This window comes from Chelon labrosus (assembly GCF_963514085.1).
Source record: "Chelon labrosus genome assembly, chromosome: 18".
NCBI classification, from domain to species: domain Eukaryota; kingdom Metazoa; phylum Chordata; class Actinopteri; order Mugiliformes; family Mugilidae; genus Chelon; species Chelon labrosus.
The window spans coordinates 3,672,263-3,699,103 of record NC_140351.1 but is presented as its reverse complement, the minus strand read 5'-3'; the positions used below and the strand labels follow the sequence as shown (position 1 = coordinate 3,699,103).

General features: G+C 40.7%; 3 protein-coding genes across 4 annotated transcripts in view; 1 reads left to right on the top strand and 2 right to left on the bottom strand.

Annotated features, from left to right (window-relative positions):
• Nucleotides 1-12,839, bottom strand: part of slc12a7b (solute carrier family 12 member 7b) — a 54,869-nt gene extending 42,030 nt beyond the window's left edge. For both annotated transcript variants that reach the window (XM_084566756.1, XM_084566757.1), the window contains exon 1: nt 12,558-12,839. In XM_084566756.1, coding sequence (XP_084422882.1) covers nt 12,558-12,816 — 259 coding nt within the window. In that variant the 5' untranslated portion in view covers nt 12,817-12,839. The remainder of the gene's footprint in view (nt 1-12,557) is intronic.
• A 6,603-nt stretch (nt 12,840-19,442) lies between these two features.
• On the bottom strand, nt 19,443-21,395 carry LOC311503860 (uncharacterized protein). The gene has a single exon (XM_084566759.1). The coding sequence runs from the start codon at nt 21,231-21,233 to the stop codon at nt 19,794-19,796; it is 1,440 nt and encodes a 479-aa protein (XP_084422885.1). The 5' UTR covers nt 21,234-21,395; the 3' UTR covers nt 19,443-19,793.
• A 3,738-nt stretch (nt 21,396-25,133) lies between these two features.
• On the top strand, nt 25,134-26,001 carry LOC311503697 (serine/threonine-protein kinase pim-2-like). Its single transcript, XM_084566561.1, has 3 exons — nt 25,134-25,392; nt 25,464-25,629; nt 25,665-26,001. The coding sequence occupies exons 1-3, from the start codon at nt 25,144-25,146 to the stop codon at nt 25,964-25,966; spliced, it is 717 nt and encodes a 238-aa protein (XP_084422687.1). The 5' UTR covers nt 25,134-25,143; the 3' UTR covers nt 25,967-26,001.
• Nucleotides 26,002-26,841: the final 840 nt, after the last annotated feature.

Genomic DNA, 26,841 nt, shown 5'->3' with positions numbered 1-26,841 from the left:
GCTAACACACGTTATGCTAAGACCAGGGGACGAACAAGTGAGGAAGGAAGTATGGGACACAAATGACGAAGACACAAAAGTTTCCAGAGAATTGTGACACCGTTGTCTGGTGAGTAATTGTGTTCAGGAAGACAACTTGTGTTTTGTTTTTTCAAAATGCTGCATATGGCATTTAAGTGAAATATAAAACGTCACCTAATCCGTCCCTTTCTTCAAATATTAAATGAAGCAGTAAAGAAAGTACTAACCTACTCGTTGTCTACCGTTTCTTAATCTTAATCATCATCTCTTTATAGTCTGTTGCTTGGAGCTGCTATATTACTGCTAATCTGCCACATGACCTTATTACTAATCCAAAAACATGAGTCATTTCCTGCACTGACAGTGACACTGGGTATTAGGTTTCACACCGACTGACCAAGACCCCTGTGTTACAGGAAACACTATCGAGGGTTGAGCTACACCAATGATCAGTTGTTTCATAAAGCTACAGCCCTGGAGCTCAGCTCGGCCAATAAACACATGGAAACTCACCCAGAACACGTTACCCAGCCCCCTCCCTCACTTCTCCAACATAAGATCAATACAGTCAAGGGGGAGAAGGGTGGAGGCTACAGGAAACAGGAACAGAGGAAGGGAACAGAAGGGAGATGGGCCAGGAATAATGAAAATCCACAGGACGGCACTGAAGTTCTCTCACTGTTGTTTGGATATAAATGGGCTTTATCCCTATTGACCAACGATAAAGGAGGAGATTTAAAAACATCTCACAGTTCCAGTAAGTGGGCGTGGTTGCAGATATGTTGCTGGAATCAGGCTACATCACTTAGCAGCGTCTAAAGCAGCAGCTACCACTTGTGCTATCTCTGGAAACGTTTTTTTTTTTCTTCGAAGTTGAAAGGAAGGCATCAATCAATACTGCAATCTGACAACTGAAATGTCCACTAAGTATTATGGTGTGCTAAGGTAACAAAGACAGCACTTATCTACTCACTGCTCAGTGGATAAGCAGTGATGTAACTGGCATCTGCTGATTAAGTGGTCAGGCAGACAGGCAGGCTGCTTTCTCAGGGACAGTCGGTGCATCCAGGGCAGCAGGACAATGTTCCTTTTGTGAGGGAGCTTACAAAAATGCATGAGGGGAAACTGAAAGCTAGGCTAATACACCGTGACATAAGTAGATCATAGACGGGCACAAGGCATAAATATGAAGGCACTGGAAAACAAGAGTTATTATGATAAACTTAATTCCATAACGTTTCGAAAAGAATAACAGAGGGAGAAAAAAAATTATCCAATACTATAAGAGATAAAACAAAAGTGTACCAGTTTTCTCAGTATTCATTTGGCTTACAACCACTGCAGTCATACACTGAGGAAAGAATATAATTTACTGCAGAATTAAACCTTTAATAAACGCGACTGTAGCTTTTACAAAATGGAATCCATTCATCAGAAGTCTTACACTGACTTGGGATTCATCCAACCTATCCGAGCTTCACTTCTATGCTAATAGAATAAACTATTAAGAGATGATTCTCTTTACAGTCTACAAACTTTGTGCAAATAAATCTTGTGGATCAACGGTGCTGAGAATGATCGCCAGTGTCAAACCCGTAGTTGGCCAGTTCTGTAATTGTGCTGAATTATTTTTTAAAATGTATTTGTCCCACCGTTTGTCAACATCCCCAGTATACAACCCACAGTGGTGACGCTGATGTATGAGACATATCAGACATGTATCATCCTGTCTGCTGCACTTAACGTAACTGAGCCCTTCATTTTGTTTATTCCCTATTAACGTTTTTGTTAGTCATCTTTAACTTAGATAATAATATACTAATAATAGTAAAAAATAATTCTGAACTTCAAAAACTACATTGGGTTAAAGTATTTTGGTTTTAGTCCTGAAAGATGAGACAGCAAACACAGATAAAGTTGTGCACATGCACTCATTTAAAGTTTATCACTGACCTTTACCCAGTGTCTTCCACGACTGTGACTCCCTAAACATGATTTCAGTCCCACCATGACTTTTTTTGTCTTCCCAGAAAACCGCTGAACTGAGCTTAACTTTTTTTTTTCTTTGCACGCTCAGATTTCTTACCCCAAAATAAATGTATTGATTTGTTTTCCACAGAGGAAGACGGGTAGAGATTTGGATTTGCCACACACACACACCAAGCACAGGCCAAGGACAAAAGTCAGGGTGTGGAGACGAGTTCAGCACTTTCTTTTCATGGACATGTACTTTCTCTCTAAGCAGATAATTGCATCTGTTGTTTGTATTTCACCTACTTTTCTCAAATCTCACGCAACGTTTCATTTAGCTCTGTTCTGTCATGTTTTGAGGCTCTGTAACGGTACTAGACCGTTGAGGCGTTAGCTGAAAAGGAATAATAATAAAAGGAACGACAAAGTGAAACAATCAGGACTTTAATTTCGTTTAATTTCATCTAAAAGCACAACAAATTATACAAAAGTAAAACCTTTGACTGGCAGGTTTATGAGAAGAAGGTAAAAAAACTTTGTTGCTGTTAACAATGTGTTTATTTTACGCAATAATATCAGTTTAGTGAGTTTGAGTCTTTTAAAATAACTTAACTCTGTAAAGGTTAAAGCTACCAGTGTATTTTGACGGCAGTAAGGTCAGAAAGTGTCACTTATACGACATCACCTTTAAGTAATATTCAACCAGTAACTGAGCGTGCCCTCTGGAGGGGCTAAGAGAACGGGCACCTTTCCTGTGAACATTGTGAATTTAGGTGAAGGCCTTTGTCATCTTTCCTTCTCTTTATTACTCCTCCTGCCTGACTGGCAGAGAATAGAGTACACAGGAAAGCCTAAAATATAAACTACAATGGCTCAATTGTCGACTAATATCATATGTACATCCAGCAAAAATTAAGGGTAAAACCAATGTCATGCAGGTTTTTAGTTGGCGCTGTATTCTGGCTTGTTTTCAGTTTGGCTCGGCTGCTGTCACTCTACAGGAGACAGCTGAGGGCTAATGCTGACACTCTATTGCCCCCAACTGATCACATGTGGAAATACATCACTCAAACCACCGTCTCGATAAAATATGAAGAAAAACAAACTATTTATCCTCTGATTTGTATCCACCATAAATCAGAACACCCTGCAGCATTAACAACAAACATGTAATCCACCCTAAACTGGAAAAACCTGCTGTTTAACAAGCACTTGGGAACAAATGTCATAGATCATAATTAGTCAGACTTTCCTTCTATCTTAGGTTGATATTGTGATAGCACAGTGTAGTAAACGTTTCCATTGTCCAGTGTTGAAGACATTTAAGGTGATAATGGTGGAAAAATCCCACTCATCACAGTCAGCTGTTTGAGGTAAAGCATATTACGAAAGGAAAGGTAAAGAGCGCTGCATCATTGGCAGTCATGGGCAGCCGCACCTCAACCATCTCAGGTAACAGCACACTTGCCTGTCATGCATCCGTTAAACGCCGTATTTGACAGCAGTCTCAGGTGACACTTTCCTCTCTTTGGAAGGAGAAGGCTTTTCCCATTTACATTTCGTTTTAACGTTCTTTAAGTAAACGCCATGTCCTCTGTTGTCAGAGCTAACTTTTGATCTTGGTTGTGCAGCAGCAGCAGCAGCAGCAGCAATCAAGTTAATATAAGACAAGTTTGTTAATAAAAGTAGAAAGCACAATGACACACTGCCCTTAAGATGTTTTGTTTACCATTTTACACTTTTATTAACATTTAATCCAGCTAAAGCGTTGACACATATCATTGTTTCTGGCTGTAACAAGGAAACAAGCAACTACTGATTGTCAAATAACCACCTGTGTTGTTATTAAATCACGTTAGATGTAGTTTGTTGCTTATAGATGGATTTTGTTTAATTCACACAAAGCCGTTTCCCCATTTGGTTGGTTGACTATACCTACACATACATGGGAGCAGCATTGTTACCCAAATCCCTGAAAGATTATTAACAAATGTCAAACGGTTTATAAGTAAATCCCGTAGAAATACGTTGACAGTATCTTATAAAACATACTAGTCCTCTCTAGAATAAGCAAGGATCAATAATCCATCCGTCAAAACACAACCAGGAAGAAATATGGTTCTTAGTCATCTGTCTTTAAGTGGCAGGTAGCTGAACAGAAATATCAGCCAATGAGCTTGTTTGGCAAAAACAGAAGTTGACTCAAGTGTTTTGTTTTGTCAGCTCAGTTCCTTTTTGGGTAGAGACAGCTCAGCACGTGTCACGACAGAGACTGGAAATGATTGACGCATCTACTATATCTGTTTCATCTCTGGTGTTTGACTTGACTGTGGTCATTAGGGGGCGGCTCGCGACGGGGGCGGCGCTAAGGAGGTTATCCTTAGGTTCCCCATTCAGAGACAGGCGGAACATGATCCTCACACGATGCGTCTCTCTACACATTTCTGAAACCCGATAGTCACTGACGCCACTGCCAAGTAGCTGCGTGACTGTACCTAGCTGGACGAAATAACGTGAACACTTAATCAATGTAACACAGAAATTAAACAACGAGCTTTTGTTGAGACACTGGTGAATTCTGATATGCAGTTGTTATTGGTCATTAAATAAATACTTTAATAAATAACCATTAAAGGACTAATGCATCATTTTAATTGGCTCACTCGTCATATGTGCTCGTTGATTTGAGGTGACACTACAATTCTTTGCCAACTCATGTTGTAATTTGTAGATTTTGTTCTCCAGAGGCCCTAATTTGCTTGATTGTGTACTACAACAGTGTTTACTGCTGCACGAAAGGCAATAAGGACAAAATGACTCACAATAAATGCCTGACTGTGCTTGGCCGCCCTGCAAATAGCAACTGCCTAAGAGCTGGAAAAACCCCATGACTACCAGTCCCAAATGTGGAGAACCTCTAGGGGAAAATTATGTTATATAGTTTTTCCCCATAGCATCTGTTCAGAGCCTGCTCAGGAGCAACCTGCACCCCTGACGTACGGAGATTACATTGGCTTACGTTGGTGTGCTCCCATTTTTTTTTTGCACCAGTCTGGTTAGCAGATATTGGTTTGATAAGTATTATTTAAGGAAGTCATCATCAATTTTTTTTTTTTTAGAACCTGATCCCAAATGTGGACCTTTACTACTGTGTCTGCCAATACGGAGCCAGATCCATTAACTTATATTTACTTTAATATGGATTAAATATGCATCAAAATGTGACAAACCAAATACAAGGGGTTAGGTGCTTGCTCAAGGCGCCGCAGCCATGGAGACGGGACACCTCTAAACCTCTAAACCACCTCCAAAACTTTGCGCAGAACGGCCCCAGCTGGGCGTTGAGTGTGAGGCGTCAGTGCTAACCACTACACCACTGTGTGGTTCCTGAACACATCCAAAATATCGTACAAGACAAACGATACAGTGCTTTTGCATATTGCAGATATATATCGTCATGGGTTTGTATGTCAGCTGATAATTGTCAGAAGAGAAATGCCAAACTAAGTTGGAGGTATCTGCATCAACAAATCCTACCTCAGTCAGTCTGTACATCACGTTTGCTGGCCGCCATCATCACATGGCTTCAACAACATACAGTACAACTTTGGACTGCACACACATGCCAACTATATCCTGACCACAGCTGCAACATGGTGTGAAAGAAAAGAAAGAGAGACAGAAAAGTAAAGTAAATGATTTACTTACTCACCGTCATGTGTTCATAAAGACACCAGTGTTATTTGGTCGTATGGGTACAGTGTCAAACAGATAAAGGGTGATGTCAAAGCAGAGATTTATAGCGTTTATGAATCTGGTGAAGACATCAATCTCCTCAATGCACTAATAATGTTTTGGTTTTGTGTAGCGATCCCTTCAAGTAAGACAAGAAAGATGTGACCCCGCATGCCTTGAGGTCAGTGTCGAGTACGTGTAAGTGTGTGTGCAGCTGAAACTGACACTAAGGCTCCCACTGACCAGTCACCCCCAAGTCAGCCAACTAAGCACACTGGGGAAGTTAAATTTACATTATGCCATTTTGAAAAACGGCCCAATGTAAATGAAAAAGCGCCCAAAAGAGAAAGTTTCTGGGGCACAGAAGAGTTCTCTGTCTGACCAGAGAACGACACGCACACCCTTTTCATGAGTGTTGTGTGTAAACAAGTAACAACTGGACCAAACATCCTATAGAGGGGTAGCAGGACTAGCAGGGGAGGTCAGGAGCAGATATATAGTGGTCGCCAGTGGCCAGTTGGTGTCCATGTGCTGACTGCTGGGCTCCAAATAAAGCCGAGGGCAGCACCTGACACCCACGGTGCATGCTTTTAAACATGAATGCACACACATGCATGCATGCAGTCATAATGGTATCTGATGAAGAGATCCTGACCGAGGGCCAGTAACACTCCATCCACTCCTAACTGTTACCAGCGTCTGTACTGTATTTACTTGATAAATAAACAGTCTTTGAACTATATGTCACATCCATTTTCTCAGTTTGTCTGTTTCTGAGAACATCACAACACACTCACACTCAAAGATAAAGTATGCATTACTATTAACATCAAAGAGACCGAGAGACCCTTGTCATGCAGCAGATGGTCTCTGTATGTCATCACTTGGTGACGTCAGATTTTGAAATGTAACAGGACTAACCTACAGCACATATGTGCATAGGGAAGGTCATCAAACTAAATACTGGACCCATTTTCACAAACATTCTCACATATATATATATATATATATATACAAAACATAAAGTATTTCATGTTAACATTTATTTTCTAATAAATCAGATGTTATTAAAGGAACCGTATGTAAGAAATGTATATCAATTAATCATAAAATGGCCCTGATATGTCACTAGACATGAAGAAATCATGTTCATTTCAAATACTTACATCACTGACAACAGTGGTCCGGCCAGGATATTGTCATTTAAAAGTGAGAGTTGCAGCCCTCAACTGATGTTGATGTTGTCATGTTGTGTTTTGGCCTGAGGCGCCACCCTCAAGCTATCTACCAATCACGAAGTCAGTAGAGTTTCGTCTTCCGGGTTGCCAGCTCTGCTCTAGTTACCGCAGCTGCAGCTACGAACGTGTCGGATAAAACATGTATAGTGTTACTAAACCTAAAAGACCTCGTTATGAATCCGAAATACGTCGTGACAAAGTCCGGAATGGCGTGGAAGTGACCCTCGACTTCTGGATGCTATATTCTACCATGTTTGTTGGTACAGGCTAAAAGCCCCGTGCTTCCGTACATATAGACGGTGGATGTTCCATGGTCGCCCGTGCTAAATGCGTTCATAAAAAGCTTTATATCGCACCACTAGCAGGGTATGAAAACAATCTACGTTCCGACTGAAATGTGGTATTACAGCACATCTTCACGAAATATTTGGCTTATCGCCATTAGTAAATTTTTGCGATAACATAATTACTTCGCAAAACATCTCTCATGAAGCATAAAATTTATTAACAGAAAAAAAAAAAAAAAAAACTTACTGTGTAGGACTCGTCACTTGCCGTTGGAAGCTCCTTGTAGCAGCCTACGTTCCTGCTGGATCGGGCAGCTTAGCTGGCAACCTCGAGTCAGGGGGGAGGGGGAGGGGATACACCGTTCTACAGTGTTTTGAAAGTGATTGCAGTACCAGGTTTGGCCACAATCCTACATACGGTTCCTTTAAACTTTAGTCAAGCTATGTACGGACGTTAGCTGTGTGAATATGTAAGGTTAGCAAATGGAATCAGGAAGTATGTGTCATTTAATTCCCTTATAAGCTTATAATGTGTAATCTTTGTGTAAAAGCACTTGTGTGCAATACCTACCTACAGTCTCCAAATCCAGCCAAAATAACCCTGATAACAAAACACCGGTTACTTTTTTTTGACTTGATAGGACACTATACACTATACCTCACTCATTTAAATGGTTTGACGCTGTAACTTTATGGTGGAGCGAAGAACATTTAATAGCCACCCTTGATACTGGTTATGAAAACTATGAGTAACTCAACCGAAAACAGCACAGAACAAAAGGAGCGTGTATTACTGCCAGAGTGCCTCAGCCGCCACAGGTTGCCTACTGCGCAGCCGCTCAGTAACAGGTCCTGGTGGTGTTTTCCAAGTAAACACCTCTGCCAGCGTGTGAAATGTCAGAGATGAGAAACTGACAGTGTCGCTCCGTGTGTGATGTTACATCAAGTTTAAATCCGACACCTCTTTGGAGACCCTCATCCTCCGCGGAACCTCATTTAACTTTCACCGCCTGCTTAATCCCCCATAAATCCAAATGTAATCTTAGTCATCCTTAGCATCTGAGGAGGCGAGCAGTCTGAAACTGATTCATGTCGTTTCATTAACTACCCACTGTATTTATGGCGTCTCTGGCGGAGACTCTGTTTGCAGAGCCGTACGCTTTAATACATCGGTTTATTGGTGGAAGCATGTTAATCTGTTTACTCGGTTTCCACACAGACTGGCCGTCCTCTCACGTTCTAAAGGCTGACCGAGGAACCAGAAAGGCCAGCGCAACAAGCAGCAACTAACTAACACACAACAGAATGTTCTTTTCTATCATTTCCATTTCTTCATAACCACCGCTTCCTCTTTACAATATCTCTTACTTAATCTCCTTTGTTGCGCAACCTAAAGGAGGAGTACAGTGAAACAACGTTCCAGTTCAGCTATACTGTCAAATTGTACAAAAGAGGCAATCTTGAACATTTCAGTTTAATTTAATCCCTGTTCAGTCACTATTGCCAAACGACATAACGTAACCGTGACTGCCGACTATGTCCCTCTGATGAAAGCGCTGCAGTACGTACAGCATGTTTACATTGTTATGAGCTGGGCGACTGCGGTGACGTTCCCGGGAACAAGGCCATATGAAGTAATCTCTTTAAACAGACATGTTTGAAGAGATATGTCTGGACGTGGCAATAGATAAATAGTTATGAGCCAGGAGGTTCAGAGATTGTGCTAATGCGAGTTGAACTTTTCTTAGTGCTGAAGCCTCACGGGAAAAGATATGCCAGTGAGTTGTTCAAAGATTATTCCGCAAAACAGCTTCTTTGACTGGAGATGAAATATTTCAGGGTGAACAGGAAAAAGGGGGCAACCTTTCTCAGTCTCAGCCTGGGTTTTACAATCAACAGAGCTCTTCTCTGACGAAAAATAAGCACCTAAAGCCAGAGAAGCAAACTTAAGATGAGCTTTATTATACGTCTTTGACCTGTATAGTTTCAAAAAGGAAACAAAAACGTATTTCTCTGTTTTAGATCACGACCAGTTCGCTTTACTCGGAGCATTAACGTGTTTTCTATTCGAGACAACAAAGTCCAAGTGTCCAAGTGTCTCTGTGTGTTACTATAAATACTGAACGGTAGTGCCTCGGCGATGGAAAATGTCTGACCGTCCATTATCTAAACTAATTTTCTGCCACGGTTATCAGCTTCATCAGTCAGGAATTTCATTTGGCCGACGCATCCACAGATCAGTAACTACATTACAAGAAAAACAAGCAGATATCCACTGCTATCAGTCATCTATTGATTGTAACACAATACCTGTCAAAAATAAAGGAAGTGAGGAAATTGAAAACTAAATAACCCGTATAAAGAGGACAGTGTTTAATAATAGGATATCTGGGCGACCCGTGACTCCTGGAGTTACGATGGTTTCAAAGGCTTTAACAGTACCAAACCTACTGTGAATCCTTATTTAATTCATTAAGATTAGTTAATTAAAATGTCAAAAGACCCATCACAGCTTCCCCCAAAGAGGGAGAGACCAAAGCGACATCTTCAAAGTGGGTGTTTCCAACCAACCCCCAAAAAAAACCAAAGATATTAATCTTACAGCAGCAAATCCATGAAGCTAAATACTTTGAATGTCTTTGTTAACTTTTTTAATAAACACAAATGGTGGAGGAGCAATAACTGCTATCAAGTTGACAAGCGCATTCTCAAACTGCAATACCACCCCAGCTGCACGCGTCCACAGAGGAGACACTATTTTCTTCGGGGGTCATGTAACAAATACTCCGGGGGATTAAAATGTTTGTTGTTGAAAGCTCACACACAATAAACTTCTATCTTTGTCTCGCCGAGAGAAACGCACGGCAAAGGCCTCGACACGCCCCAAGCACTGCACGCACACACGCGATCCCCAGCGTGCACAGACACACACGTGTGTGCGCACTTATCTTCCTCTTAGAAACGGAATCAGAGTCGGAAAGAAATTCTCTCCACGCATTAAAAACTCGACAGGCAGGTGCCAGCTTGTCATTGTGTTATAGGAGAGGAAATCATGTGGAAAACTTTTTTCATGGAGACTGCATGTGCCTCGCTCTGGGTTGGCCAGACATCCAAACAAACACGCCACCACCATTCTGTAGAGGCAGAGGCTTATTCTGTCCAATAAAATTGCACATATTATGTATATAATGTGACTTATTTCCTTGTTTCTATTACAAGCAACACAGGTCAACAATAAATGCACATTTTCCTTTTGATTTCAACACATGCTGACGTATTTCCGTATTCAAAAATCATCCTCAGTGTCTTCCAAAGAGCCACAAGCTGACTTGATATCCACCCAGCATCTTGTACTGGCCCTGGACATTTTAGGAATCTAACATAACTCACATTACGTCAATAGCGACAATATCCTGTGTCACAACGACTCATTGCCAGCACAACAATAACCACAAGTGCGATCTTTTACTAATAGGTCATCTATATTTTCCTTTTTAAGACCACAAACCTCACTCTGGTCTGTGATATCGGATTTCCAAACATTATTCCTATTTCACAGTGAAATAGGAAAGAGTTCAGTCGTGGAAAGGATTAGATTAAACAATATATATATAAACACAATCTGGGCTCCTAGTACAAAACAGGACAAAAGTACAAGTCGGGACACATTTGAGCTGCTCAAAACACCTCAACAGACCCGTGTGTGCTCAACCGATCGCCAATCAATGCACACAACAGATTGCCTGAGCACACACTAACCCATCAGCACCGTGTAATTTAGCACGCTTGCTTGGACAGTGTGCCAAGGCAATTATTCTTGCACCTTCCAGCCGTCGACCTGTTGCTATAGAAGCGCCTTGTTTGCCAGCAACTGGCAGAACGAGAATATAATGAGTGCAGACAAAAAAAAGATGGTGGAGAGTTTAGTGATAGAAACAGTGGGCACATGTTGGATTGGGGGGAAAAAACACCACAACGGAAACAGCTAGTCAGATATCAAATTAAATTTTAATTTCAAGTGCAGTGGTGAGTTTTTGTGCAGGATTATTAGGTGAACACTATGTCGAAAACTGGATATGAACCGGTACTACTTGTTTGTTTATTTCGTGCTCTATCTACATCGTGAAAAATATAGTAATTCAAATGCTAAAAACTAAATAGAAAGTAAAACACTTAAACGTGGTTCTTTCAAGTCGGTGGAGGGGAAATGTATATGGAGGACCTCAATTATGTCAGTGCTAACATTTATTTATTAACAATTAGCAATTTATGCTAGCTAAATCGAACAAGTACCATTCAAAGTGGACCGTTTGTTAGCCGTTTGGCTAATTTTTCACACTAAACAAATAATAATAATAATGTTTTAAAGTACTGAAACTTTTTTTTATTTTTATTTTTTTAATTATTTATGTATTTATTTATTTTGTGGCCCACATTATTACCATCAGGTGCTCTACATTGCTTTAGCTAAGGTAAAATGTCAGCGCTAACATTTATTTAACAATTAGCAATTTATGCTAGCTAAAGCTAACACGTACCAACGTTCAAAGTGGACCGTGTTGGTAGCCATTTGGTTATTTTTTCACACTAAACAATTAATAATAATAATGTTTTAAAGTACTGGAAGCTTTTTTTAAATTATTATTTATGTATTTATTTATTTTGTGGCCCACATTATTACCATCAGGTGCTGCTTGTCTACATTGCTAAGGTATAATGTCAGCGCTAACATTTATTTAACAATTAGCAATTTATGCTAGCTAAAGCTAACAAGTACCAACGTTCCAAGTGGACCGCGTTGGTAGCCATTTGGTTATTTTTTCACACTAAACAATTAATAATAATAATGTTTTAAAGTACTGGAAGCTTTTTTTAAATTATTATTTATGTATTTATTTATTTTGTGGCCCACATTATTACCATCAGGTGCTCTACATTGCTTTAGCTAAGGTAAAATGTCAGCGCTAACATTTATTTAACAATTAGCAATTTATGCTAGCTAAAGCTAACAAGTACCAACGTTCCAAGTGGACCGCGTTAGTAGCCGTTTGGTTATTTTTTCACACTAAACAATTAATAATAATATTAATAATACTGTTTAACAGTAATGAAAACTTTTTTTTTTTTTTTTATTATTTGTTTATTTATTTAGTGGTCCACATCATTACCATCAGGTGTTGCTTCAGTTTTTGGGGGGTACAGTCGGTTACATAACAGCAGCACAACCAAAGCCAACGGCTAATCCTGTGGTAGATAGGTGAGATAAGAAGTGGGACAGGGAGTTTGTGACAGGCAGCTGGCTTACCGTACTTATTAGGCTCCCTGTTGTACTCCAGGATAGGCACTACAGAGTTGGGGTCCTGCGACTCGAACACCGAGTCCTCCAACGGCTCCTTTTCCTCCCGAGTACCAGCGCTGCTGCTGCCGCCGCCGCTGCCGCTGCCGGTGTCCGGCGCCGGGTCAGCCACAACCGCGTCAAAGTGAACCCCGACTCGGGCGACCGCCCCACCTCCACCTCCACCTCCTTCTCCGTCAACAGGGACAACCACAAATCTTTCCCCCATGTCGCTTTCATCCACTTTTTGTGACCTTTTTTATTTTTTTTCTTTAAGCGGAGGACCAGCGAGCCCCGTCCGGCTTCCCCTTAGCGGCTCACGTTCACTCAATGGGGGCGAGCACACACAACAGACACACGCTCACGCGCTGATCAGAGGATTGATTACAGTACAGATGTGCCCGCCCCCCTCGCCTTCGCTGATTGGCTGAGAGCGGAGAGGAGCGCTGTCAATCACCGCCAGTAGCGAATCAGAGTTGTTCAAAGGTGTCAAACTTTGAAACGAGTGGGTTCTCACATCTTATACATCCCACAATACAAAACGTACAAAAAAATAAAAAACAAATACATATATATTTTTTTTTTCACCTTTTTATGTTAAGTAGTTGTTGGTTTAAACATACTCTGAGGCATATCCTAAATATATCTACACATATAGGAGCATAAAGTAGAAAACAATAAACTTTACATATAGAATAGTTATTGGTTTAGACTTACTTTGGGGCATATCTGAAATACATTTATTGTGTCTTTATAACTTTAATAGGTCACATCACTCCTTAAAATAGTGCATGTGACACAGTGTCCCTGCACCACAGTGGAGTGCATGAGCTGGCAAGTCACACTCAACTCATTACAAGCTTCTTTAATGATCTCAAAACGATGGGGTAATCAACACCAACCCTGTACATCCTCTTATCGGTGTCTCGCCAAGAAGTAAACTCAATAAGATCAGTCTAATTTAAAAAGTGGCGATGATTTAGTCATTTGCCAACACCTTGCCATAATAACTTTGGCTCGTTGTTACGGCTCAGAATAAATGTTTTGTCAATATCTCCGGACAGAATGACCTGTCTTTTTTTTCCGGGTGGTTTTGATACACAGTCTCCAGGAACAGACCTCAAAAAAACTCCCTGGGACATTTTACAAATTATAAATAAACAACATGTTATTGCATTTAAGCATCTTGAGTTTTTCCACCACTTTGAATCTGCAGAACAAAAAAACATCTGGTGCTAGAAATCCCTGATCAACCAGATCCCAACCAAATTTAATTAATTGTTCCTTGGGTAAAGACCCATCTGTTGGCCAAATTTAAGGGAAATCCATTCACACGTCACTCAGACGAAGGAGAAGAAAAAACTTTAAAAGTCTTGAAAAAATAACCCTTCAGAAGAGACATTACATAAGCAGCGACTTTGTAAAAACCAAATGGTTGCTTAAGTGACCAACTGTGACTGTAACAAAATGGTTTATGAATCATGGAAATGTCAGGTAAGTAGGTCAGACTGTAGACCTTTTGTGGATTTGTTCCTGCAGGATTCAGCTCTCGCTGTGGTATCTCGTTAAATATATTTCCAATGAGCTTTTTAGACAAGACTCCGACTGTTTGAGAGCGTGATGAATCAAGAAATGAAGGAATGAAATTAAAGCCCATAAAGCTTTAAGAGAGAACACGCTACTCATTACTATCAGGGGGGGTGGATGGGTGGTCAGGGGGGACTCAGCCCCCCTCCTCCTCAAGCCTCCGTTTGAAGTGACTGTTGACATTTGTTGTTGGAAAGTCAACCACACGACCACAAAGAGATGCTGAATAACCACATACAGACACTTAAAGACCACAAAGAGTCACAAAACACCAGAAAAATACACAACATAACCAAAAACACATACAACACAACCAGAGAAATGCACAAAACAACCAAAAATTGATGCATTATGACTACAAATGAACTCAAAGTGACAAAAAGTGACACATCAAAACTACAAATGGACACAAAAGAGCCGAAAAACTACAAAATGACCCAAAACAACCAAAGAGAGGTGTCAGATCACCACAAGGACCTCAACGTGACGAAGACGTGATGAAAGAAAACTACAAAATGACTCAAAACAACCAAAGGTTTGAAGTGACTGCTGACATTTATTGTTGGAAAGTCAACCAAACGACCACAAAGAGTCACGAAACAGCCAAAAAACTAAACAACATAACCAAAAAACACATACAAAACAACCAGAAAAACACACAAAACAACCAAAAATGGATGCATTATGACTACAAATGAACTCAAAGTGACAAAAAGTGACACAACAAAACTACAAATGGACACAAAAGAGCCAAAAAACTACAAAATGACTCAAAACAACCAAAGAGAGGAGTCAGATCACCACAAGGACCACGAAGTGACAAAGAAGTGACAATGAAGTGATGAAAGAAAATTACTAAAGGACACAAAACAACCAAAAATCTGTGCAATATGACTATAAAGGAAGTCAAAGTGACAAAAATGTGACCCAACAAAACAAATGAACACAAAACAGCCAAAAATAGATACAAAACTACAAAAGGACTACAAAAGGACACAAAATCAAAGAGACACAACTAAACTACAAAGCAATGCAACAAAACTGCAAAGAAACACAAAACAGACAAAAAGAGATGAAAAAGAAATGCAAAATGACTACAAAGAGACACAAGATGTCTTTGTATTATAGTTTTATATCATAGAAAGCTGTTCACATGGACTCATTCATGCCGTTTATTAATCATGACTTTAAAACTCTTCACATACCCTTGTTCTTTAAAACCACTCTGCCCCCATTAAAACGTGTCTAAACTGTCCCTATTGCTGTGTATATTAAGTTGCTCTTTCTAATAGACTCGGGCCGCAGTCATTTTCTCTTCAAGCATCTCATAAACCCTCCTCCACGGCCTTTCGTTTACTTCTCAGCTATCCAAAACTCCCCAGGAAGGACTATTCTGGACCAACTCCAGGAGACCACTCAAACAGTAATTGCTTGAAGAGTGTTACGTGGACTAAAATAGACAGCTGGCACACCAGTTGGATGGCCAAGGGCAGGGAGGGCGAGTGGGGGTGGAGGGTTTGGGGGCTGAGGGTGGCTGTGTTGGAGTTAAAAGTCAGTTTGTGATTAAAACCAAATCACTGGAAAGTGTTTTACGCATTATGTAATGTATTTTACGCTTTAATTCTTTATGTTAATCTTGCCTTGTACAGTCTGACTGGATTAATGCATGAAGGGTGGGTGAAGCTCAGCGTGTGATGAAAATACAGAGCTGTCAGAGTAACTTGTAATCCTCCATGTCCGTGTTGTTTTGCTCATCTGCAGCTCGACTCATCGCCACAGGTCAGAGTGATTTACAGGATGGACAAAATCAACGGCGGATTACTTTTATTTATTTATTTATTTTTAAGCTGGGTGAGAACTGATGTGGCCTTTACTGCACAACCACAGCTGTAAGTGTTCAGAGTGACAAAAGGTCAGATTTTGTCTTCGGGCCACTCTCAGCATCGCCTCTAGTAAAATGTCTAGTAAAATAGATGGGACGTCCAGTTCTCTCGTGGAAACTAGCTATGTTTGTTCAGCCATTAAACAGATCAAGGTTCATTTGTGGTTTTCTTAAATAGTATAAATGTGTGAAAATTATTTGATGAGTATTAGAGAAGCCTGTTTCTGTCTGGAAGAGCAGACTTTATTCATTGACGAGAGAAATTGCTTGGTCACAGTAGCTCAGTTGCACATTAGAAAACGCTCCTGAGAACCACAAGTAAAAATAAAGAATAAAATAAAATAAAAATCTAATAAAAATAAAATAAAATAAAATAAAATAAAAATAAAATAAAATAAAATAAAATAAAATAAAATAAAAATCTAATAAAAAATCTAATAAAAATAAAATAAAATAAAAATCTAATAAAATAAAAATAAAAGTAATAATCCAGTAAAATAAAATAAAATAGTATATGCAAAACTGTACAAAATTTGCATACGAACATGTACAAGAAAAAGGAGTCAGAAGTAAATATATATTATATACATAGGAAGGATTAATATGCAATAATGTGCATTAACATTAATAACATGGAGTTATCTGTTACAGAAAGGTGAGTTATTGAACAGCTGGACTGAGCAGGGTATGAATGACGTCCTGTAGCGTTCACCATATAGAATAAAGTATAAAATATAATAATATTTCTCTCAAAAATGGCTTAGGAAGTGAAAATGTATAATCTCAAATTATTTAATACTGCAATTTATCCCATAATTATTTATATTTAATCCAAACTCTGACCTCATAATTTTGATTTAGTAAATCAAGCCTTTTCTCATAATCCAAACTCAGTAGCAGACTGGATCACTGTATTATTGTTGAACCTAAAGTGACAGATGCAAAACAACTAACAAGCAGACAAAAAGGAGACACCAAATGACTACGAAGGGACACAAAACCAAGAAGAGACGCAACTAAATTACACAGACACAAAAAAAATTACCAGAAAAGACATGAAAGACATAACACAAAGGGACATCAACATTCAAAGAATATATTCAGAGAGGCCTAAAGAATAAGATTCCCAAGCATAGCACATTTCAGTCCCAGTGGTTCTGTCTGCAGCGTGGTGCATCACCCATCTTTAACATTTAGATTATTCCAGTCTGTCACTCACTGCAGACTCATCCAGCTGTGATTCACATGCACACACTGTTTCTGTCACACACACATACACATTGTGACTTTGTGACACAAGTCCAGATGTAAACTGTACTCATATCTTCGTTATCGCTCTGTAGCGCACACACACTCACATCTGTCCCTTTTGAATAGTGCAGCCCGTGGGATCTCGTTACAAACAGCCATCTGCCCGCTGACAAAAACAAGCCCCGTTAACGTCTCTAACCTCTCCTGTAATCACTGCTCATCAGCTTCACTCTGTCATCTCTGGAACTGACCTACAATTTATTGGTCTTGTGGACTTCACCTGCTTTTTATTATCTTTTGGCAACAAATTTAAACTAAACCCCAGAAAACGAAGCCTTATATCAGTGATTAGTCATTCTATTCCAATGGTTCCTTTCTGTGTGGAGTTTGCATGTTCTCCCTGTGTCTGCGTGGGTTCTCTCCAGGTTCTCCAGCTTCCTCCCACCGTCCAAAGACATGCTGGTTAGGTTCATTGGTGATTCTAAATTGGCCGTAGGTGTGAGTGTCTCTCTGTGTTAGCCCTGTGATAGACTGGAGACCTGTCCAGGGTGGACCCCACCTCTAGACCAATGACAGCTGGGATAGGCTCCAAGCGGTTACAGAAAATGAATGATTAATATTATTATTGTTCATTTTTTAGTTTAAACTGCAGGTAGGAGAAGTCGTTTTACTCTTTGGTACTGGGTTGCTCTTCCAGGCGTGGCAGCGGGGGCCTCTGCCCCCCACAGCATCTCTAGCCCCCCTCTGAGATTTGTTCAGTCTTGTTCAGGATGTGTGGCTGATGACCCACCGCTGTCTGCTGTGTCCGCTGTGTCCGCTGAGCACAATGATAAACCAGTGGGGGGCCTATTTCAGACCAAAAAGCATCTTTTCACGCTACAGCGCTGACCCACATCCACTCCCGGCACGCATCATCGGTTCCTGTAATTTCACCAACACAGCTGAAGCCTTACAGTAAATGACTGTGGAGGAAACGTTATAAAGGACTCAGTGTAACTGGACACTTTAGACCAGGAAGTCTAGAGGAAACAACTAAAGTAGTCAGTGTCATTAACTGACTTTAAAGGCTTGCATGAGATGTTTATTCTGGACAAAGCACCAGTTGATAAATTGAATTTAAAGGTAAAAGATCATGTTAAGAGTAGACACGGCTAGAAAAGGGTATATGAGTGTTTCATTTTACATTAGAGATCTGTGACAGTCTGTGGGATGAATGTCTCCCACTGACGCGCCCTGACAACAACAAATTCACCTCGGCAGCCAGTTTGCTCAGGTCCTTCCCAGAGGGCAGTTGCTATGACGACACAGTGGGATGAGAGGGGACTGTTTGTGTACTGCTGATCCGTATTTTATAATGAGACTCCTCGTGCAGTCACACAAACTCTGCTCGCCAGGTATTATCCTAATAACAGTCAAGATTTTTTAAATCAAATGGAACGTGTGCACGCGTTATTCCTGCTCATTTCTGCAGCCAGTCTGTTGAGTTAGAAGTAAAAGTGCATGAAGCCACAATTAACAAACTGCATAAATAAGCTTTCTATAATATAAAACTATAATAAACTCTCCTTTTGGCTATTTTGTGTTTCTATGCAGTTTTGTTGCATTGCTTAGAATACACTTTTTATTCTCTGTAGGTTTATACACATACACTATATTAAATTTTATATTTTAAGACATTAATACGACCATTTATATACAATAAATCTGTTTCTTTCTATCCTGGTGATGCTCTCTGTTGGTTCAAGTGTCTAAAGGACTTTAAGCTACAACTCTGCTCATGTCTATAGAGGCTTATTTTTACAGACTACAGCCTGTCTTTCTGTTTCAGAGTCTCGCCGCATGATTGGATCTTGTGCTGAATCCTCTAGGGTCATTAAGTCTTCTCTTCAAGACAGTGAAGAGAGTATTTTGCAGTCTCTACTTGCAGTGCGGTCATGAAGAAGCCTATTCACCATAAAGAAATTCCTTCTGCTCATTCATAAACCTTGTGTTCCCTCGTCTACTCATTTCCCCATGCACAGCAACACCTTTACTCCTCGCAATTTGGGCTCTCTCTGTTAAAATATCTCCACACGCTTCTTTATATAATGGTGTTAACCTACTCAAATTAAGGCTGAGGCTTGGGTCTGTACTGTAGCATAAATTAGTAGCATTATTTTATCCAAAGCTGAATGTACCATAGCAAAAAGCCTGAAAAGGTGATTAATGTGTTGCCCTCCCAAAACCGTACAGTATGGACTGTAAGTCACAATGAGCTTGTTAAACTGCTCGGAGCAAACACACGAGCTCCTTCATGGTCTCATGTTGCCCTCTGGTGGATTTAGTCTGCACCTGCACAGAACTCTTTTGCTTTTTATGGGGTCGCTGCGGCAGAGTGTCTCCATGGAGGAGTATAATATTCACCTCCCATTGCACTCTCTCTCTCAAGAGTTGTACACCATCACTATTCTGTGAGGTGGAATAAAAAGCCTTTATTGCTCCAACATTTAGTCACTGTTCCCTTCATCTACATCAACACATCGATGTACCCTCAGGGATGTTCGCCAAGCAAATAATCTTTTACAGCGAGAGCACCAGAATTTCTCACCAGTGTGGCAGCGCAGGTGTTGGTTGTAGCTACTCAAATCGGCGTATCTCTTTCCGCAGTGTTCACATTTGTGTGGTTTCTCGCCAGTGTGGGTACGCAGGTGTCTAACGTAAGTGCTAGAGTGGGCGAATTGCTTTCCACAGCGTTCACACGAGTGTGGCTTCTCCCCGGTGTGGACGAGGAGATGTCTCTTGCAGTGACTTATGCAACGAAAAGTCTTCCCACACTGTTCACACTGATATGGTTTTTCTCCAGTGTGGATACGCAGGTGCCTCTTATAGTGACTGGCACCACTGAAACTCTTCCCACATTGTTCACACCGGTGAGGCTTTTCTCCAGTGTGAACACGCTGGTGGTACTTGTAAGTACTTAACAAAGTAAAACTGGCTCCACACTGTTCACACTGGTACGGCTTCTCCCCAGTGTGAACGCGCAGATGTGACTTGTAATTACTTAAGACTGTAAAACCTTTCCCACACTCTTCACACTGGTGTGGTTTCTCTCCAGTGTGGATGCGCATATGGTCCTTGTAACTACTTAAAACGCTGAAACTGTTTCCACATAGTTCACACTGATACGGCTTCTCCCCAGTGTGGACACGCAGGTGTGTTTTGTAATTACTCATAAAATGAAAACTCTTCCCACAGCATTCACACTGGTATGGTTTCTCTCCAGTGTGAACACGGAGATGTGTCTTGTAATTACTCAAGCGACTAAAACTCTTTTCACACTGATCACATTGGTATGGTGTTTTCCCAGAGTGGACACGCTGGTGTTTCTCATAATCGCTTAATAAATGAAAACTCTGCCCACATTGTTCGCACCGGTGCGGCTTCGCTCCAGGGTGGAGCTGTAAGTGCATCCTGTAACGACTCAAGCGACTGAAACTTTTTTCACATTTGTCACACTGGTATGGCTTCTCTCCAGTGTGAACACGCAGATGTGTCTTGTAATTATATAAGCGACTGAAACTCTGTCCGCACTGGTCGCACTGGTACGGCCTCTCTCCGGTGTGGACACGCTGGTGTAGCTTGTAATCACTTAAGTAACTGAAACACTTTTCACAGTGGTCACATATGTATGGCTTCTTTTCAGTGTGGACACCTTGATGTCTCATAGAAACATCCGAGTTTCTGAGACCTTTTCCACATTGTTGAGATTGGCACAGTCCAGCGCAGTTACACAGGTGTTTACTGTATGAAGTCTGGCTGCTGAAAGGTGTCCCACACTGGTCACAGCTGTGTGGTGCTTCTTCGCTGTGGTTATCCAGGTGTTGCTTGTATGAATCAGGCTGGCTGAAACTGCTGCCACAGTTTTCACACTGGTAGGTTGAATCCATGTCCTCCAAACAGACCTGAAGAAAAGAGCAAACCGGATCTTCTGGCTGTCCCTTCTACTGACCTCCTGAGTCCTTCAGCTGAAGAAAATGGAGACAAAGAAAAACAGTCCTAAGTACAGGTCTGGGACATTTTAAATAATATGTGAACACAATGACAACCTTGTTATTTTAAAGGGTTCAAAAGTGACTCTTAAGGTGATGATAAAATGAATGTATACAGACCCATCTGAACATCTATGTGAATCAGGAAGTAATTTTTCTTTCTTTATATATTCAGGCTTATTTATTATATCTCACCTGTTGTGAAGACTTGAGGTCATGCCATCAGTGTCAACGCTAACAATTTTCTTGGCTCTGAAATGATCAAATACAGAAAAATCTGATCAGAAACAGACACTATAACAACAGAAACACATCAGCTGGAAGTTTCTACACACAAATATACAGACATTTTGAGTGTTTATTTATTTGAACTAGAAGATAAACTGAACCTTCATCCCCTTAAGAGTAACAGACAGACACATATATTTACTAACAGTCATATCTTTTTAGTGAACGTTTTAAAATGCTTGTCAGTAATAGATTTGAATACGTACCTTGTTGGTTTCTTATTTATACTGAACATGTCGACAGTGTTAATAAGGACATTTACGTTCGAGCTAACACGATGTGTAGTTGTCAGTTGTTGAGCAACAAAGCTGCACATCACATTCAAGCTAACAGGTAAAAGTTAGCAGAAAGATACCGGAAGGAACCCGCTGCATTAATACACCTTGACTGAAAAGAAAATGTGAATCCAGAGTGTTTTAAAATAGTAATAATTAAGACACGAACGAAAAAAGTGGGAGGGGTCGGTTTGTTTACATTTTGAACAGAATTCGCTTCAACTTCCGGTGTTTCTTCTTCTACGGTCGATATTAGCGGTTGACCCACCAGCTTACATGAGCATCCCTCTCACCTACTGGACTCGAGTGAGGTTGATTGCAAGGGAAAAGAAGAGAAGAAGTATTCAGATCAGTAAAAGAAACACTACTACAACAATGTAAAATAATTATGAGTAAAAATCCTGCATGAAAAACGCTTAAATAAAAGTATTCAGCAGTATTCACCCCCAACTATAGTTAAAGTACAGTATATTATGTGACATCTTTACATTATTATCATTGAAGTATCAGTGTGTGAGCAGATTCTACGTTACACAGAGCCCCAAATGTTTGTTGTAAATATCTTGTGGAGCCACGTGAACCGTGAACCGGGTCTACAGCAGCCTGTGGTCATGAGAGATATGTGTGGATCATTATTGGTCACTTGTGCATGTAGAAGTTTGGGAAGATCTGTTTGCAACATCTGGGGAAGTATGTAACGACAAACTTGGTTCTGACTTGAACCAGTCTTAAACTAAAACACAAGCTACAGGGACCGTCAATCATTGAGCTAAATGAATGGTTGGAACAATCAAATATCACATCGGAGAAGAGCCTAACACTGGTCTGGATTTATTATTTAATTGCATTTCAACCTGTCAAAGCCCTTAATAACATGTATGATGACGAAATAAGACCAAACATTACCACAAACTCTGGATTCAGACCAATGAAAGTTTAAGTCACGCATCTCTGTTAAACTGTGAAGAGTGTGTTTTACTTTAAAATTGACTTAGGCCTCTCAGTAGGAGCATAGGTCTGCTGCACCTTCTATCCAACCAGCACCATTAACTGCATATATAAATATATATAGATGACAGCAGGAACATCTACGGAGTGTTGTGATCTTCTAGATTCTATATTCTGAGAGTTTTGGTCAACGGTACATTCTGTGTCACAGTGATGTCACAGAATGGCCAACATTCTAACTCACTGGTTCAACTCGGAAAAGCCACAATTACTCAGTGATCTATGCGCCAACTGTCGGCCGACAGCGTGTCTGAAATCGTTTCATTCCAACATCGTTTCAACTTCCGTTGCTTGTTGTATCTGTTGAATACCATGCCCTATAACGCTGCACACGGCTGGAAGACTGGTAAACATCAAGGTAAGTGTGAGACCCTGGCGAAGAGGTGGGATGGACAGTAGGTGACCAACTTTAATTTCCCTATTTTGTCAGCACTGTAGGACATACCCACCAGTCAGTACAAAGAACAACCTGACCATGTTTCAATAGCTGAGAGCAGAAATGTAAAGAATACAACAGTGAATGATTATTTTCTTGTAACTGAGAGAAGAAAAGGGGGAGAGAGAGATAGTGGTTGGTTCACATCCAATTTCAGCTATTCGTCATTGTTATTGTCTCTTAATATATTAGTTATTTTCCCCAGTCCTTTATGAAGCATTATTCCTTCTTTTTAAGGTCATGAATAAGATTTTCCATCACCAGTACGTCTTCTATAATTGACACCCACTCTTTGTAATTTGGTGCTTTAGTCTTAAGTCAGTCCTTAGTAAGAATTAACCAGATAATTGTCCCTTGCATGCACAAATGACCAAGATACAAGACAAGACAACTTCTAGGAATCACATATATCCTTGTACTTCACAAAGAACTGAATAAATTTGAATTCTAAGCATCTTTTGTGATTTGCCTTTGACAAGTTGTTGTAAGCAAACACTTTATTGATTACTGATTAGTTGCTTCCGAAAAACAGGTGCGCTTCCTTTCATCTTAGATGATGACTCCAACACCAGCAAACCCTGCCACAACATGGTGGAGGAGAACAAAGAGAGGAGGAAGAAGAGAAAGAACAGCCATGACAAAGAGCCCCCGAAGAAAAGAGCAAGGTGTGCTGAGGACAGTCCAAACAAGACGATGGGTAGCAACAGAGAGGCTGGGAAGGCCAGACTGAGTTCATCATACAGAACCCTAGCGCCAAAGCGGGACGTTGACTTCAATGTGATCAGCAGCACATCTTCATCAGAAATGCGTCACCTGCCCTTCCCAGTAAAAACCAGCCGAGGTGAGCTGAGTCTGAAAGAAGCCTGTGTCTCTATCCATTTCTGCTTGCTTTGGGATTTTTGGCAGTTTTGCAGGTAGTTAACAACCGCACTTTAGATTCTGCTTGCTTTCCACAAAGTTCATGCTGCTTTGATCACTTCCTGATTCCCCAAACTGTGGTTTGCTTCGAGGTCATAATATCAGAACCTGCGTGTGCTGATACCACCTCATGTTTGTACCCTAAAGATGAATCCACAGCCAGCAGCTCATTGGTTTAGATTTAATACAAAGGCTGGAAAAATAAAGACAGTGAGCCACCAGCCAGCATCTCTAAAGGCAACATGTCTCTTAGTGAGGCTACTAATTCCTGGAATTAGCTTCTGATTTTGTATATAGCCATGGGAGTCTTATCAATCCTATCACTCAAGTCTCAGCAAGAAGGCAGAAAAGCCTCTAAGGGCTTAAGTATTTAATATGGTGATGTAATCAATACATATCTGTCAAAATGATTGTAATACTAACACATGCATGCCTCTGTGTTTGTGTGCAGATGAATTTAAAGCCAACTATATCAAGCTTTTCAAGATTGGCGAAGGTGGTTTCGGGGTCGTCTATGCAGGCTACCGTAAAGCAGATGCTACACCGGTATGTCTTGCGTCCATATTTTCCTTCTATGTCCCGTGCTCAGACCCGCTGACACACACTTACACATTCATATCAAATAAATCACTGGTGTTTCTGTCTTGCAGGTTGCTATCAAATACGTTCCTAAGGAAAGGGTCAACTACGAAAGAGTGGTATGTGATTACACTCATGTCCAAAGAAGGGACCGTTATGATGTCTGTTGCAGGACCATTTTCTACTAATTGAATTGCAATTACATTTTGAAATGGGTTATCTTGTTTTTTCACTTCTTCTTCATGGATTTTTCCTTTAGGTTCAGAATGGAAAAGTGTACCAGGTCGTCAAGGAAGTTGAACTCATGGCAAAAGCAGCTGGTGGAGCTCAACCCTGTGGGAGATCTGCTGCAATCGCTCTGCTCGACTGTTTTGATCTGAAGGACGACTTCATTTTCATAATGGAAAGACCGATCCCCTGTGTTGATCTCTACGACTACCGAAGGGCCCAAGGAGGCTACCTGAAGGAAGATAAGGCCAAGGTACTGAACGGGACTATGCATAGAGTTATTTATTGGCTATTACTTACAGCACCACCTTCACAAGGGTTCAAACTTTTATTTGACCTGACATGATGTCCACTCTGCTCCATTCACTCAACTGTTTTACTCTACTTCTGTTACAGATCATCCTCAGGCAGATTGTGGATGCTGCCATTGAAATACACTCAAGAGGAGTCTTTCACAGGGACATCAAGGTAGAAAACATCCTCATCGAATCTGGATCTGATGTCCCTCGTGCGAGGTTGATTGATTTTGGTTGTGGCTGCTTTGTGAGGAACGACTCTTATCGTTACTTCAGAGGTAGGTTTTCCTCAATCTCCTTAATCAGCTTGAACTGGTCATCGTTAAAGCAAACTTCTTCGCCTCACTTTCTTGTCTCCCTCCATCTTTGTGTCTACCACTATGCTTTCTTTTAGGTACCCAGTCATTTGCTCCTCCAGAATGGTTCCTCATGAATGAATACAAGGCCATTCCCACAACTGTATGGCAGCTGGGAGCCCTGTTGTACAACCTGCTGGATCATAACCGTACATTTAGCACAGAACAATATCTTTATGTGGGGACTGAATTCAACTACAGTCTGTCCAAAGGTAAGACACACAAACTGCAAATAGGGACACAATGACGCTAAGACCACTAGGACTAAGTGGAGCTACCACTTAAACCTCTGCTCTCTTGCTTTTTAGAGTGCCTAAATTTCTTGGCTCTGTGTCTGACTGAAGACCCAGAGAAGCGTGCAACCTTAGAAATGCTGCAGCTCCATCCCTGGCTCAAATGATCTCGGTCAAACTTCAGCACCCTCGTCTTCCTTCGCACCAGACAGAACAACTAGCAAGGACAACGGCAAGCATCGACAACTTTAGAGGCAATTTGATTAAGATGACTGTGTCATTTGACTCCTCATAAAACATTTACAAGCACCAGATTTTTATTTTATTGTCAGCAAACCACACGCATTTGTTTCTACATTCCCATTTTAAATCTTAAGTAGATCAACAGATTAAACAGCTTATGGTCTGGGGCACTCATATATTTTGATCTTATCTGAGAACATTTGAGAAGTATGCAAGTACTTTGACATCCGTCGTCAGCTCAACAGTGAGAAAAGAAAAAGACCCTACCCCTGTTACCATCGGGTGGTAGGTTTGGAGATGGTCTATAAGTTCCAGGGAGTGCAACTAAACACTTTGTCAACTAAGCTGCTTTTATAGTTCTAGCTGTCACCTTCTTTGCTGTTGTGATATTGTGATATTGGGGCAAGCTGGTGGAATGGACGTGAACCGTGTAGAAGCAGTGACGAAGCAGTTGTTGAGAAGGAAGCAGAAACCCTCTCATTGCCTTTACGTTGAACTGAGGCCATGAGCATCAAACCATCAGGCTCCACATCACCCACTACCTCTAGCTTCAACTGACTGTGACTTGAGAACAGATGCCACTTACTGTCATATGCCTCATCAAAACAAACTGTAAGTAATTCTCTTGCACATCTTGTACTATTTA